Source organism: Triturus cristatus, chromosome 6 (assembly GCF_964204655.1).
Source record: "Triturus cristatus chromosome 6, aTriCri1.1, whole genome shotgun sequence".
Lineage (NCBI taxonomy): Eukaryota > Metazoa > Chordata > Amphibia > Caudata > Salamandridae > Triturus > Triturus cristatus.
Window position 1 is genome coordinate 150,283,944 of NC_140589.1, and position 16,762 is coordinate 150,300,705.

The following is a 16,762-nucleotide window of genomic DNA, read 5'->3' on the forward strand; positions in this document are numbered from 1 at the left end:
GATACTTCGCACTTCTCACCGCCTCGTCTGGGTGTTGATCGCAGTCTCAGTCGCCCCCGCTTGACCGGAGGGAGATACAGGAAATCCTGCTGGTACGCGTTATTGTCCGTCCAGCTGTGGCAGGAGACCGGGCCTGCAACTCACCGCCGGCGCGTGAGATGAGAAAGTGTCCCTGTTTGGGCGCCATCATGTCGTAAATAAAAATTCCTTTACCGGGACTGAATTTGATACAGAAACATTATAAAATAGCTCAGTAAAATGAGAGGCAGAATCCGTGATATTAGAGTTTCGGAATGGGCTTTATTCCAATAATCGATTATAATCGGATGCTTCAAGTTCCATCACCACGGGGGTTCAGGAAGTGAAGTACATACTTTATTGACAAGAAGTAACTTTTATAGTACATACATTATAATGAAGTGAATACAGTAGGCGTAACAATTGATAAGGACATTGACGTTTGGTCTGCGTAACCGAAAATGGGTGTAATAATGAGTAAAAAGAAACATGATTGGTTATGATGTAATACATAGGTGGATCTATAAGATAATACTTGGCATAGATGCGCGCGCAGCAGTATGACGTGTAATTGACGTGTAACTAGGGGGTGACGGGGACTTGACATTTAGCTCTATATGTGGAGACGAGAAGTCTGGGGGGTCAAGTCAACCTAATCCCAAATCATATCTAACATCCTATGTTTAAAGAACTATGTTATCCACAAAAGAAGGACTCTCGGACAGAATCTATTCTATACTGACTGTGCGTGCGTGTACAAGCGTCTAAGTGTCTACACTGAATGCGAGGGGGTAGGAATATTCCATGGTAACAGGGCTATGAATTACTTGCATGAGGACAGAGAAGTTGGGCCTTTTTGCTTGGTAACTGGAAGAATGTTTACTTAAACTACTAGGCAGGAATGCATCGGCTGAGGGGGAAGCAGATAATTCGAAGGTGAAATACAGTTCTTGGCAGAGAGTAGGCTGATGTCAGGCTTCGTGAGCCCCGCAGAGAATGAGACAAAGTTCATGGTCACAGATGCAGGCTCGGACTGGAGCTTTCAGAGGCAGAAGGCAAGAGGAGTTTTGATGACAGAATCAGGGCCTACTTGCCTGGACTGTAAAGTGGCATAAGTGAACCATATAAAGCCGGTGGCCTTTCATATTTAGGAATGGAATATCCGGCCTATTCATGGCGGATCTGTCAAAGGACATGTTGACGGTGGACGCACATGTGTTTGCGTCTTCATAACTGGAACTGGAGGGAAACATACATGTACTTGTGACATGCACATGGGACCGTTGGGGTCCAAGATAGGGGACATAACTGACCAGAAAAATCCATATTTCCACAGTAACAAACCTCGTAGGGGTTCCTAAGTTCCTTAACACACATTTAAGTTCTCCAAGACAACGATACCAATACTCATTAGTACCACGTTAATAAGCCATCAAATTAATCAATTGAGATTCTAAATGATCGTCTCTCTGTTGTACTTTGTCCATGAATTCTTTTACCGAAACATGTTGAAGATGAACTCCTGTTTATAATATGTGGTTGACCGCATATGAAAATCCAGACAAGTCACTTTCAAACAAAAGATGAAATATAAATGGAATACATTGTTGAGTACAATCTTGTTGTTCGATATTCTGAAGCTGGAATCTATATTGGTCGTTCGTCATATCGTCCACCTTTTCCAGCGGGGAAGAGCTGTGGAAAACAACAAGCTTCCAAAATGTTTTACCAAACACTAATGGGAGTCCCCTTTGCTTTCTTCATTTGGAATAATTCAATAGTATTTCCAATCACTTCTTTGGAATGTAAAGGATGTACACTATAATATTCATAAATCTCTTCAGATTTGGAGATGTCTGCTTTTTGGCCACTTGAAATGTCACTATCATCTCCTAAAACTATTTCTTCTTCTTCCACATACACATTTTTGTAGTAAACATTGTTTTTTATGAGATATAACGTCGCCTTTTGCACTTTGCTGACATCTACTAATTCTTGCCATATTTTCCGAGTCTTCGTAGGAACACCATTAACTAGAATAACTACAGGTTCAGTTTCCTCTTTCTCTACACCAATAGTTTCAATATTTCTCTTTAAATGTAAAGGTAAATAGACAAACTCTTCCTTTTAATCCTCTTTGTAAATCTGTGGGAGGCAGCTTACCTGTTTTAGGCTCCATATGAACAATAGCTTGAAACGGGTGCACAGATTGAATCAGGATGGACTCATAAGTATTTAAATCTACCAGTTCTGGAGGAATAGCTCCCAACTCTAGGTTATTATGTACAGCTCTAGCTGGCATTTTGTTGTCCTCTAATTTTGAATAACAATATTTACAAATACGTTGATCTCTACCCAAATCAAAGCAATCTTCTACCAACAAATAAGTTGCAAATTCCTTCCACTTATCATTGTTTTCTTTTTCACTTTTTAAATGCAGATCAACCTTCCTAGTTTGATTTCTATAGTGAGTTCGGCGACAACAGATACAAGCATAGTTTGGTCTTTCACAACATTACCTTAAACTTCGTAATTTCTTATTCAAACTACTCAGTACTACTATCTTCCAAGTCTTCTTCAACACCTACTGCTATCAAACACTCACTTTCTCTACACTCTTGTTCAGGACCAAAGTAACGAAACTCTATTTCATCACAAACTTGTTTTACATCTGATACTGACCCATGCAAAAGAGCACTGTTTAAGTCACTTAAAATTATTGCTGGACTTTTTGTATAGTACAATCTTCCTACTAACTTCCACATTTGAGAGTGATGTACTTCTAACATTCTCACAAGATAAAAAACACTTTTACACACTTTTCTAGAAAGACAGGCCAGCGAATGACCTTGCAAACCAGTATTTTTCCTCACTTTACAAGGATCTAGTCCTTGCAGCATCGTAATCTTTTGTTTAGTACTTTTTTCAGTATACCCTCGTAAGAAATTGCGTAAAATATCAATAGACTCCTGTCGTATACTACAAATACTACTACCAGTAAACACTGGGGCTTTAGTACGTCTCCCTAGAACTTCATCAGTTATCACTTCTTCTACATTTCTGGGAACCATCTTTTCTTTTTCAATTGCACAACCGTTCTTCACTTCATAAGCACGACCACTGGTATCAACTGCATGAACTAATGTATTGGTTTGAAAAAAGCACTCTTCATTAAAAAAAGGCTCTGAACTTGAAGTGTGCTTCCATTCACCCAAAAAACCCCACAAAAGTTAGTTCTGTTAATTAGTCTCTTGTTTTGACTTTTGTCCTTCATAAAATGCATTGGTTTATCTAATGAACACATTCTGGTTAAAACTAAAATGAACAATTTCCTTTTTAATTCAAAAGCCTTTTCAACAGTAGTTTCAATCTGTTTTTTCTTTTTATAAAATTCTGATCTTTTTTTATATTTCTTTCCATCTTTTAATACATTTTGTACTACTCTATTGTGAAACATTTGTTCCCTTATTTCATCAAATTGATTCTTCCTTCTTGTACCATAGATTATTTTTTCAGTGCGTGATTTGCTAATAATTTGTCCTTTTTTCATTTCATTCTTCTTTGTTCTTGAGGTATTCTTTTCTTATCTTACCGCAAGACTTTTTCTTTTTTCCCACATGTTGTAGCTGATCTAATTGTTGCTGTTGTTTTTTCTTGAAATAGTATTGTTTCTTTTCTCTTTTGTGTTTTTTTCGTCATGGTAAGTCTTTCTTAATGATGATGAAGAATATCTGAAAAAAATGTTAAGTAAATTTAATATTATTAATATAACTATATAGAAATATACTATTCTAATATTTAGAAACACGTTCTACATAAAAACCAATGGAATACTTTCTTTTGAAATCACATGGGATTTCCTGCACTACATGGGTACTTCCTGGGTAATTGGAGGAGTGAATGAGTAGTCTTTAGGTGGGTAGAGGATTGCATGGACAGTGCACAGTGGATTATAGCACTGCATGTGTTAGTGCCTCGGTCATTGCATGAGTACATGGGTAGTAACTGGATGATTAGAGTACTGCTAGGAGAGTATATGGTGAATTTATAAGTGCTTGGCTTTTGGCAGAGTGATTGGATAAGTACATGGTGCTGGCTGGGTGATTGGAGGACTGCATGGGCAGTGCTCAGAGGATTGTAGCAGTGCATGTGTTAGTGCCTGGATCATTGCATGAGTACATGAGTAGTGACTGGATCATTAGAGTGCTGCAAGGAGAGTGCACGGTGAATTTATAAGTGCTTGGGTTATGGCGGAATGATTGGATAAGAACATGGGGCTGGCTGGGTGATTGGAGGAGTGCATAGGTAGTGACATAGAGATTAGTGGACTGCATAGGTATTGCTCAGGGGATTGTAGCAGTGCATGAGTTAGTGCATGGGTCATTGCATGAGTGCATGGGTAGTGGTTGGATACTAACTGGGTGATTGCACAATATGGAATCAGTCAATCATTACTCATATAGTTTTAAAATCACATATTCACTACCTTTGCACTCCTGTAATCGGTCAGGCACCTCTCAATAGTTCACTAAGCATACATATAACAGTATAAATAGAATCTGAACACATAGATGAGTCACAACATACTATCTAGTGAAGTAGATAAGTACAACATGCCAGAAAGAGCAATATGTGATGGTTTACTTTTGATTTACATCTTGATCATTCAATCTACAAATATGCAACATCATTAAACTATACCTCTCAACAGACTTATGAAAGAAGGGTATTTAACAATACCTTTCATGAGCATTTTTAAAACCACTCTTTTATTGTACATCCTCATCTTTGTCAATTATGTGGCATCATTCAACTATACCTTTGCTCAGACTACAAAAGGAAGCCTAACTAGCAGCACCTTCTTTCACCATTCTATCTTAAAATATATGGCATCATTTAACTTTACCTTCTGTACAAACTAATAACAGAAACCTAATTATTAACACCTTATATGATTATCTTTCATATAGCACAGTTGTGCTGCATCTTTACCAAAGTATCTATAATCATGCAGTATCATTCAACTATAACTTTGTAGAGAGAAGAAAAAATTATGTATAATAAACTACACCTTATATGAACATCTTTCAAACTACAGATTTGTACTGCATCTTCAACCAACTATCTAAAAATATGCGGCATCATTCAAGTATACCTTTGAACAGACTTAAAAAACAAGCTTAATTAATAACATCATCTTAACAAATACACATATTACTGTACAGACTCAGTTTTTTAAACAATATTCGAGTACAATGAAACTATTTCCAATATACATCTCAACATTTAATAAAATATTTCAAACAACATTGTTTTAGAATAATGTCAAATCCTTTTTAAATAAACCTCAAAAATGTATATCTCACCTTGCAAATAAATGTGTTGAATGAAAAATCTCACATACTAAGACAGGATTTTCTTTTACACACAGTCAATATAATGCACCAGACTCAGCAAGGTTAAACCAGTAATGGCATGGTTTCCCTCTCTTTTTCCATACAAATACACATAAGCAACAAATGACATTGCTTCCCAGACTTTTTCAAATTGTAAAACACATTTCTATTGGTTACAGATAATAACCCTTATCAACTGACTTCTTCACCCCTTCTGCTTAATGCCAGTTTCCATAGCAACAGGTCATGCAACATTCAACTTAACTGACAGTCACAAGTTCACCACACAATGTTGCAAATGAAAACAGCAGGTGTGGTTGGCTTTGCAAAACATGACCTTATCCTTTCTACTGTACCTTTCAAACATTTTTTACTAACCAATAAGAAACTTGCTTTTTAAACAAAGTAAAATACACCCTATTTTTGAATGTACAATGTTCTTAAAAAGCCAATCAATTCTCTTCTTTCTTAAAAACAGCATCTTCTCCGCCATTTTAGATACCTCTCATTCTACCAACTGACTAACTCAGCTACAGACATCTTTTGATTACCTACAGACATCCCTTCAAGATGCTTTCTGTGTGGATTGTTGGGCACAGCTATGTATTATGGCTCAAAAGGTATGCTGAGTACAGGGTATTGACAAAGACCTAGCTTTGAAAAATATAGACATTAAATGGATTGGACAGAGAGGATTAAAGTGGCACCAATTGATGCCTTTGGTTAAAACCTTTTTGCATCTCCAAGCCCCTGACCTCATGATTGTGCACTGAGGTGGCAATGACCTAGGCAGGTCTGGAATTGCTAATGAAAGACACCTTTGCTGAATTGATGTTGCTTTTCCCTAAAACTGTCTTTGTATACTCTAACATATGTCAAAGACTGAAATGGAAGTGGTCCAATCAATGTTGTCCTCAGATTGAGAAAGCTAGAAAAAATGTCAATAAAGCTGTTTCTGCTTACCTCAGAGACCATAGGATGGGCTCCATCTATAACAACAATCTTCATTTCAATATGGATGGCATCTACAGAAGTAATGGAGTACACTTCACTGATCAAGGCAACGGAGTGTTTCTCAACAACCTGAAGCTCTGCATCTGCACTTACATGTAGCTACAACAATCTCCCAATGAAAACTAGGACTCTTTTTAGAGCCACTCAATAACCCAACTTATAACCTAGGTTTTTATTTAAAAAAATCTTAATTATTTTTGCTTGAAGTCACGACCCAGCGCAACTACAGGAGCTGCGCACCTCTCACGTTCACACCAGGGGGCCGTGCTGGGAGCCGCGCACCCCTAGTGTTCACACCATGGGCCGCGCTGGGAGCCGGGGATCCCTCGCGTTCACACCAGAGGGCCGTGCTGAGAGCCGCGCACCCATCGCGTTCACACTAAGGGCCGCGCTGTGTGTCGCGCACCCATCGCGTTCACACCAGGGGCCATGCTGAGGGCTGCGCTAGGGTCAGGACTCCAAACTTTGGCGATAAAAAACCCGTCTACATCTACTACTATTAATTTATATTCGTCCCCGGGACCCCATCCCCCGAGGCATGCCCAAACCTTTTTTTCTTTTTTAAAGGGAGAGGGACCACTTTTGGCGCTGAAGGCCCCTTCCCCCGGGGCACTGCCTCACAATTTGGGACCGTGGGGGGAGCCTCAATGCCCCCACGGTCCCTGCGGATCCCCGCTTCCTGCGGGATCCGGCATTGCTTTTCCACAAGGGTGAGCTGCTGACATGCAGCTCCCCTTGTGGAAAAGCAATCCTGCTTTGCTTTGTTGCAGCGAGAGCAGGTTTCCCTGCTCTCGCTTCCATGAAGCTATGCAAACAGCAGTGTCCCGGGGGTGGGCACCCCAGGACACTGCAGGAGCCGGCCCTGGGGGGTGGCGGTCCCCAGGGCCATTGAGAGCTCCTGGAGGGGGACCGTGCGGCTCCCTCCCTCCATTTCAAAGCCTCAGGAAGGTGGTGGTCCTCGGGCCCAGGGGTCCGCAGCGGACCCCCGTATTTAAATATTAAATGCCCCGGGAGGTGGTGGTCCCCGGGGCAGTGTTGGGGAATTTCCCACCCCCATGCATTTTCTTTTTCAGCCTCGGGGAGGTGGCGGTCCCCGTGGCTGCGGTAGTCCGTAGTACCCCCCGCATACAATGAAGAAAGCCCCGGGAAGGTAGCTGTCCCCGGGGCTGCGGGGGCCCCCGCACAATTTGTGAGTGCCCTCGGGACCTTGCTCACTCGGGGACGTTTTGAAAACAAGAGTCCGCGCTTCTTTTTTTTAATTTTCTCGGCAGGAGTCGTGGCCCCAACGCGACTTCTGCCGTTTAAAGAAAAAACATGTTTTTGTTCCTCGGTGCCCTTGTGGGACCCCCTGAGCAGGCCTAGGGGTCAGGGTGTTTCTACCCTGGCCCCTTTTCTTCATTTTACACTTTGTATTACTGTTTTCGTGTGACTCGGTTCTGATGGCTGCCAACAGTTCCTTATTTGGAGTGTTGGGACGCAATCTGAGTGCAGCTCGTGCCCGGGAGGGTTCACAAACCCACCGCAGCCATAGATATCGAAAGCTTTTCTTTTTCTAATTCCTCAGAAACTACTGAATGGATTTGCACCATTTAAAAAAAGGTCGCTTTCTGAACCAAGACCTACCTTTTTGCCAAATTTGGTGTAATTCTGTTCAGCAGTTCGGGTTGTAGCTTTGTCTAAAGTTTCAATGGAAATTAACATGGCGAAAACGCGTTTTGGGGCCCCCTTTTTTCTCGGCCCCCACTTGACGACAAATTTCGTGAAGATTCGTGAAATGGCGCCAAAGTTATTGGGAAAAGAAAAAACGCTTTTCCTATGGAAAATAGGTCCTAACTATAACTATATATATGTGTGTGTGTGTGTGTGTGTGTGTGTGTGTGTGTGTGTGTGTGTGTGTGTGTGTGTGTGTGTGTTACACATGGGCTGGTGGGAGGAGCTAGGCCTCAGAACAAAATATGGGGCAATCCTAGATGAGCATGTAATGATTTGGTTAAGGTTTATTGATGACCTATTTGTGGTTTGGAAGGGCACAAAGGAAAGTGTTTTGAAGTTTGCATCAATAATCAATGATAATGAAATTAATCTAAATTTCACGGCCACAGTGAGCGAGAAAACAGTTAAGTTTTGGGATGTACAGGTCTATATTGTGAATAATAGAATTGAAACCAAATTACACCGTAAGGAAACAGCCATTAATACCGTGCTGCATGCTACCAGCTTTCACCCCAGGCATACAATAGAGAGCATACCCTATGGGGAAATGCTTAGGTTAAAGAGGATTTGTAGCAACAATATAAACCTGGAGATGGCCCAACAGAGGAGTAAGCTCAGATACACAGCACAAAGCTATTTGGAAACAACTATAACGTTGGCCATTACCAAAACAAGGTTGCTGAAGAGATCTGAGCTTTTAATCACTGAAAATAGCTGTGAATCAACCTCCAAAACCATTAAGGAGAATGGTGAAAAAAAAGATCAAACCAGACTGATACTCACATTTAATAAACAAGATAAACAACTGAGAAATATTGTCAGTCAAAATTGGCCATTGGTGTTAGATGACCCTACCATTGGCCACCTTCTCCCTTGAAAGCCTTCCATTACCTATAGAAAAACTTCATTTATGAGCAATGTTCTTCTAAAATGTAGCCCTGAGGTAACAGAAGGAGCTACTTGGCTTTCATCCAGAAAACGCTTTTTCAAATGTACATCTTGTTGAGCCTGCAAATTTGGGGTTAATAAGACGACATACTCAACCCCCAGTAGTGAGAAAGGCTGCAAGATTAACAGATTTTTGACATGTAAAACAGACCACGTGGTGTATGTATTGGAGTGTCCTTGTGGACTGCGTTATGTGTACCAAGTTACAGGCACACAAGCGGATACTCCAACACATTTGGGCGATTACCATCTCAGACCCGACTTACCCTGTTGCCTGCCACTTCAAGGGAAGGCATAATACCAATCTGGAACCGTTCAGATACTATCTACTGGACTCTGTTTCTAGCCTTAGAAGAGGAGGCAACAGGGAAGCAGTACTAAGAAAATTGGGGACCAGATACATTTTAGAATTAGGCATTAAAACGCCTTAACTCTAGTGAGGATTTGTTCACCTGCCTCTAGCTTGGCCACCACTCAGCAATTACTCCACCACGATGGCCAGCATCATGTTTGAATCACACTCTTATGTTTTAATCAGCAGTCTCTATGTGCACATAAACAAGGCAAAATGGACCTAATCAGGCAATCATTAATAAAACTCTCTGTAGAATTGATAAACACAGAGAAGAACCTTCATTAGTATATATACAACCGCTGATTGAATAGTAATCCATAGTCTGGGGGGAATATGAAAGGTAAAATTGAATATCCAAATAATTATGGATAAGAAACATAAACTGGTACCTATCCGCTGCTATTTTTAATGCACTCTGGCACTTTAAAAAGGTATTAGGGGGTGAACTAATCACACATAGCACTTTATCTTCAGCACTTTGGCACAATGGCACTTTAACAGATTGTCCAGTAGTATGGTAGCATAGCATTCTAACAAAGGACATTTAAAAGTATATAACTTGCAAGACAGAAGAGAATAAAGTGATCAACATATAATCGAGACCAAAAAGACAAAAGGAACCATCCTGACTGTAGGCAGCAGTTTAACCTCTGTAAATGCGCTTTAGGCTCATATTGAGAGTGTCTCTGATTTCCTTTTGCCAAGCTCTGAGAGGGCATCTGAAAATAAAGAGGTTTCCCCTTTAGATATGGAAATATATGGTTTTACAATATGGAGTCAGGGGTATTCACAACAGCAGTCTCATGTCTTGTCATGTAATGTCTATGTTATTACCGATTTTAATTATATGTATTTTTAATAATAATATGCATTTATGTATTTTACTGAAATTGCAACAATTGTGTATTTGAAATCGTGTTTTAAATTATGATACTATAGACTCGAACACTTGAGCAGTCTGTTTACAGTGTTTGTCTAATTGAGCACTTGTAACTTTAAACACTTTTCACTTTTGTCCGACAATGCAGTGGCGTCATGTGATCAATGCCTTTCCAGGCCGAAATGCGTTATGGCGGACTGTTAGCAATAAATCAACTTTTGCACCAGCAGTTGTGCTCCTTGCCCATTTGTGTTTGTGTGTGTGCGTTATATATACATGCATTCATTGTGAGGTCATATTTGTGGTAAAGGCTTAGCATTATAAAGGCATGGCATGATAAAGGAATTACGTTGTATAAACATTGTTGTAAACTAATGCAGACATGTATATATACGTTTCAAACACAATTTTTCTAAATGAAACTGGCTATGCTTTAAGCACAGGAGTTTTAAAACGCATACAACTGTGGAGTCTTTTCAGATCTTGCTTAATCTGTTGTTGTGTTCCATGTACATGGCCTTCACAGGAGAATGGATGTCAATTATAGAGAATTCTCTAATAGTTATTTAATGAGTGTGGTGCACTGAAGTAGGAGTGTTTGTAAATGAACTCATCAGGTAATTGATACTTTAATCCATGCTCTATATTTTAGGGTTAATCATATTTGCCACCTTTCTTTCAGATTGTGGAAGGCTTTCACTGTCTGGAAAATTAATGTTCACAGGTCAAAGACAGACAACAGCAAGTATGTTTATAAATCTGTTTAAGAATTCTGAAACTATATTTTCTGCATTTTAATAGCACATGCCATGGCCTGCCAGTAGTTAATTGGTCATTCACCTTGACTCCGATTTAGATGTTTTTATTTTTTATTTGTGTAAAATGCATATAAAGTACAAAAGGCTCCAGTGTGATTTACATAGAAATAGGAAGGCATGAAGCTATACAAGAAGAGAAACACAATAAATAGGAAACTCACAACAAAATATAGATTAAAATGTCATCTGTTATGCAGAGGGAGGAGAAATATATGCATTTTATTAAAGGTGGTAAGGAAGGGATTAGGACCTTTTTTCCTAATGGTTGGGGATGGGAATGGGGATTTGGCAGGCGGGCAGCTGCAGCAATGAGGTAGGACTAGCAAGGGACGAAGTACTGGCATAGTCGAATGGAGACACGTTGAAATACACATTTCTTACTGAAACATTCTTTAATACCTTAGTTCTATAATATCGATTTTACTGCCTGTGAGACCTGATAATGATTAAGTAAAACTCTTATTTAAACCCAAAAAAAGTTCAGCAATGCAACAAAATTGAGTTTTACTCCAAGGTACTGGATGCAAATCTCATGCAAAGAGAACTATTTTAGGATGCTTAAACAAAATAGCATTCCAGAATATGTTTACATTAAGAATGCACACTGTCTGAAGAAAGGTTTTGGCTTTTTCTGATGCCTGCACCAACTTCCTCTCCTCCTGGAAGACCCTATGGTCATATCTATATGTGGTCATTTCATGATGTAAGAGTTTTAAGTGAAGTAGTTACAGAACTGAACCTTGAATCATTAATTTTCTTTTTCTGTTATTTAACCTCTTCCTATCTTAGGGAACACAACTGTTTATCTGTTGTGTCCAATACCTTGGGACCTCATACTAAAAGCCACTAATATCTGACTGACTTTCTTTGTTGTGCTTGTGTTTTTTTATCTATTCAGAAGGCTGTGTAGCAGAGTCCTCCATTAGGCATAACATTAGACACACAGATGTTGATGGGAGAAAAGCTTGCAAATAGTCAAACCACTGGCAGTCGTTCGGGGTACCATTCCAACATTTTGTTCTTTTACTCATCAAGCCACCTCTGATTGGACCCAGCCATATGCAAGCCAGTCTTGACCCTGCTCCACTAGGAAAAGTCCAGCCTGACTGGCAAGCCAGGGTTTCTCTGACCTGGAACACAAGCAACCCAAGGCTTGGTTCCAGTGGCACAATGAACTTGGGTCCCACGTCTGGGCATACCCTTGGACTCTACATCACATACACAGTCATCAGACATAAGTCGTGACCATTTTATTCCTCTCCACAGTGCTTTACCAATAATTGCAGGTGGGAACCTTGGCAGTTTGCATACATATTTACTAATTAAATTACTTTTTTTTTTTTTTTTTGATTCCAAGTGACTCAAGCTGCTTCAAAAGTTGTTTTTCTGCCCTGTCTTTTTGTGTTTAGAAAGATTATGTTCCGGCAATTGTTTTTTGCTGATGAGCTCTTCCAAGGCTGTTTGCATTACATTCAAGGTGCTTGCGAGGATGCCTTGTTGATTGGAAGAGAGAGTACTCAGTCTGATGGCAGGGCCATTTCTATGATCAAGGTGAGACGCCAACTTTTTTTTAATACTTTTTTTTCTAACTTTGTAAAACCATTGGTGGAAGTATCGGAAGAAGTAAGCACATTTTGCTATGGGGATGTTTCATAGTAAATTAGATAGGATTAGACATTTTAGGGCCTGATTTAGATTTTGCAGATGGATTATTTCGACACAAACGTGACGGATATCACGTCCACCATATTATAGGTGCATTATATCCAATGGCATTTGTAATACGACTGACGGAACGTCCGTCACGTTTGTGACTTAGTAACTACACCAGCTGCCAACATATGAATTAGACCCTTAGGGCCTCATGTAGGTAGCCATATACCGGTCGGTAACGGCCGATTTTCGGTAATTATACCGTTACCGACCGGTATATTGGCTATTGGTATGTAGGGGGTCAATTTCTGAAATCGGAATTTACCGAATCGGTAAAACTACCGAATCGGTAAAATTACCGAATCGGTAACGTTACCGATGTGGTAATTTTACCGATTCGGTAATTTTACCGATTCGGTAAATTCCGATTTCAGAAATGATATGTAGGGGGAGTGTGTGTGTGTGTTTATGAGTCGGTATTTACCACCAACTTTTAGTTGGTGGTAAATAATTAATGTATGTGTGTATGCATTTGGAAGCGCGTAGCAGTGTGCAATGTGGCATACATACATGCCCTTAGGGCATGTATGTGTGCCACATGTGCACACATGGCCGAATCAGGGGTGCAACAGGGTGTCAATGTGACACCCTGCCACCCTTGCATTTTCTCCACCGTTACCGAATCGGTATTTACCGATTCGGTAATGAGGCATACCTTCCCCTCAATGGGAAGGTATGCCTCATTACCGATTCGGTAAATACCGATTCGGTAATTACCGAATTGTAACGAATCGGTAAAAAATACCGACTCATTACCTACATACGAGTTACCACTTCTAAAATACCGATTCGGTATCGTTCGGTATTTTAGAAGTGGTAACTGGTATGCTACCTACATGAGGCCCTTAGTCTGGTCCTGCCTGTGCTTCTTGATTGGAGTGTAAACTTGCTGTGATAAGTGATAAGGTGTAAAATCCTGGATTAGTGACTGACGGGATATGGTTGTCATATTTCGAAGACTATATATAGACAATTCATTTTTTAGTTCATGGGTTTGCATTACAATTTGGACCCGATTGTAGGTGACCCCGTGTTCTCCCAGACGAAATTACCATATGTGAGTACACAGTCTCAGTTTTACCAATTGCAGAAACACACCCAATAAAACCACCTGGATAAGGGCCAAGACCCAGTGGGCTGAGCACAGTCCGGACCACCAACACCATGGTGGAAGCATGAAGCACTGTCTCTTCAGCCCAGAGCCTGCCCTGCCCCTAAACCCCTCTCCACTCTGTTGCCCCAAATATGTATCCTGTTACGGCAAGTTGAACCAAGAGTACTTTCCTAAAAAGGATACAGGAGAAAAGGGTTGTCTTTTCTGTTCTCTGAGTAACCAAACCTGCTGTGAAATGTATCCCTCTAAGGGTGTTTATCAGCTTTGCAATGCCTGCCTTTCGCCTCTTCCTTGATAATTCTCTGGGTGCTCAGACTTTTCCACACCAGTGTGAGATTTTTCTGTACATATTCCACCATACACTATCTATGTATGTGTAGTCATTGCAGTTCAATTTTTTTATGCATCATTTATAATTTACGCCTACATTTATTATAAAATGTTTTCCTGTATGTGAATATTTTCAGTTAGAGCAGACCTTCAGATCAGCACAATGGTCTTTAAATACACATTCAGGGGGCTGCTTTGTTAATTTGAGTCTCTTTTTTTGTGATTTGTATTAGATGGATGCATTCCACACTTATGCTTTAAATGAGTTTTGTGAAGTGCAGATGAAGCAGTGCAGGTTTGCACAGATGCAGCTCCAGGCTTGCAGGGAAAACATACTGGGAGTCATCAAAGACACGTTTCTAAAGGTAAATCAGATTGTTTTTATGTTGTTTGAAAGCAACAACAGTTCACTTAAAACAGTTCACTTTCCAAGAGAATGCTAGTCATCAAAACCTTTGAACCACAATCTGAATGTTAAAATTTGCACTTGTTTATATATAGGGAGAAAAGGAAAACACATATATTTCTGAGAATAATATAATCTTTCATTTTATCATATGGATGAGGTGTCCTCCCTGAAAAACGTGTTAAACTTCTCATTTCTCTAAAGGCTGCTTAGAAAGTTGGGTGAGTGTGTGTGGGCACACCTGTGTGTGTGCGAGCCTGTGTATGTGCGCATGCAGGGGAACATGTGTGTGTGTGTGTGTGTGTGTGTAGGTTTAGGGGGGAGGGGACGGGGGAAGGTAGATTCGCTGTTATGTGTTATTCCCATCTGGTTGATGACATCTGAAAAAGGCTCTAGATCTACACCGAAACCGCATAAGGGAGTGGGGCAAGCCTGGGGTGCAGACAAGTCTTGTCGCATATTCTGGGCCCACAGTTGGAGAGCACTTTCAAGAGTCATTTGTTTAAATGTGGTGGCTCACAGCAGTGGCATTCTGCCGGGACAAGGTACTATTAAGTGAACATTGGTATGGGCATTTCCTTCAACAAGTCCAGAGTAGTGTCTGAAAGCCATCAAGCCGAGCTAATCCTCTGTCAATCTTGGACAGGACCATGGCTTGGATAGTGGTTTAAAAAAACATTTCCGAAGGTGTTGGCTTGGTTTTGCATGGGAGTAGTAGTTGCAGAAAGTGGTCTGTGTTTTCTTGGTGCCATTGGTGCCATGGGTAGTGGATGGAGAAAGTGACTAATTGCTCTTATGGTCAGTTGTGATGTACATCCCTCCATGCTCATTTTGGAGAGCTGCTCCTGTAGCTGGGCTTGCTTTGTGCTGTTAGCACTTAGGAGGAATTGTGCCTTGGTCAAGATCAGCTTGAGGTAGTTATTGACGTCTTTCCTTAAAAGACGTAGAGGCAGTCTTTGAGGTAGTTAGTCATCTTGATTGTGGAAACTTTCTGCTTCAGTTGAGAGTTGTCTGCATAGTAGTGAGTCTTGGTTCAATGGTTGGCAACGAGGACTATGCTTCCCTGCACTGAAGACTGCTGGACGAGGATGGGCCCTGGTGATATTCTGTGGGTCTCTGGTAAATTGCCGTGATCCAGAGTTACCATCTGGAAAATGTAGTACTAAACGGAGAGGTAGGACAGGAGCTTGCAAAGTCTGTTATCAATGAAACAAATGTTTGTGGAGCAGGATCTTGTTAAGTGATTGGAAATCCACAGTGTCAAAGACTGCAGACAGGGAAAATAGGACAAGGGGCTGGGATTCTTGCTTGCAGCGAGGACGGTGTTCTTATCAACTTGTGGGGCCACAGTCTCACTGCTGAAGCATGATCGGAAGCATATTAATAAGCAAATAGATGGCGGTTTGCATCAATCTGTGTGGATAATTTATAAATATATTTTTTATTTGTAAAAAAGAAGAAAGAGAAAGAAGACTTTTTTACAATAGTTTAAGAACAACCGTTGTTAGTACAGATATATCCATGAAATTAACAAGTAATGATCTTCACTGTCTATACTGCACACATCATGTGGATCATTTATATATAGCACCATCAATGGCTGACATAGGTGCAGGCTATTCAGTCCCACTGAGGAGAAATCATTTACATTCATCCACAAGACCCTGGTATTGGGTCCAATTCACCCATATGCTTCCAATTTTGGATTGATTATATTTCTTAGAAAAACAATCAGTAGATGAGATGTGCATTAAGGGTTTACAAACCAAAGAATGTTGCATAACTCCATGTAACTCACTGCATCATTTTAGAATGGACTGCTGTAGGGTCTTTCCGGTAAACAGCTACTTTTGAGATATTTTGTCCAAGTGTTGCAGTACTCTCCTCAGACTCAGAGGCAGAATGTTCCAATGTTTAGCGTACTAAATGCAGAAAATTGTGCCACCTGCTCTCATAAATGTAAATCTGCTGATAAGTTTCAACTGTGTGGCCAATCCTAGAAGACATCCAGTGTGGTAGCCAAGGCCATGGCTATGGCTAAACATGGAGTGGCTTGG

The 16,762-nt window shown here is 40.4% G+C and overlaps 1 protein-coding gene across 1 annotated transcript in view; it reads left to right on the forward strand.

Moving 5' to 3' along the window:
* Nucleotides 1-16,762, forward strand: part of DNAH14 (dynein axonemal heavy chain 14) — an 894,889-nt gene that overhangs the window by 98,733 nt on the left and 779,394 nt on the right. The window contains exons 8-10 of the mRNA XM_085610384.1: nt 11,007-11,069; nt 12,552-12,693; nt 14,533-14,664. Of these exons, the coding sequence (XP_085466510.1) occupies nt 11,007-11,069; nt 12,552-12,693; nt 14,533-14,664 (337 nt within the window). The remainder of the gene's footprint in view (nt 1-11,006; nt 11,070-12,551; nt 12,694-14,532; nt 14,665-16,762) is intronic.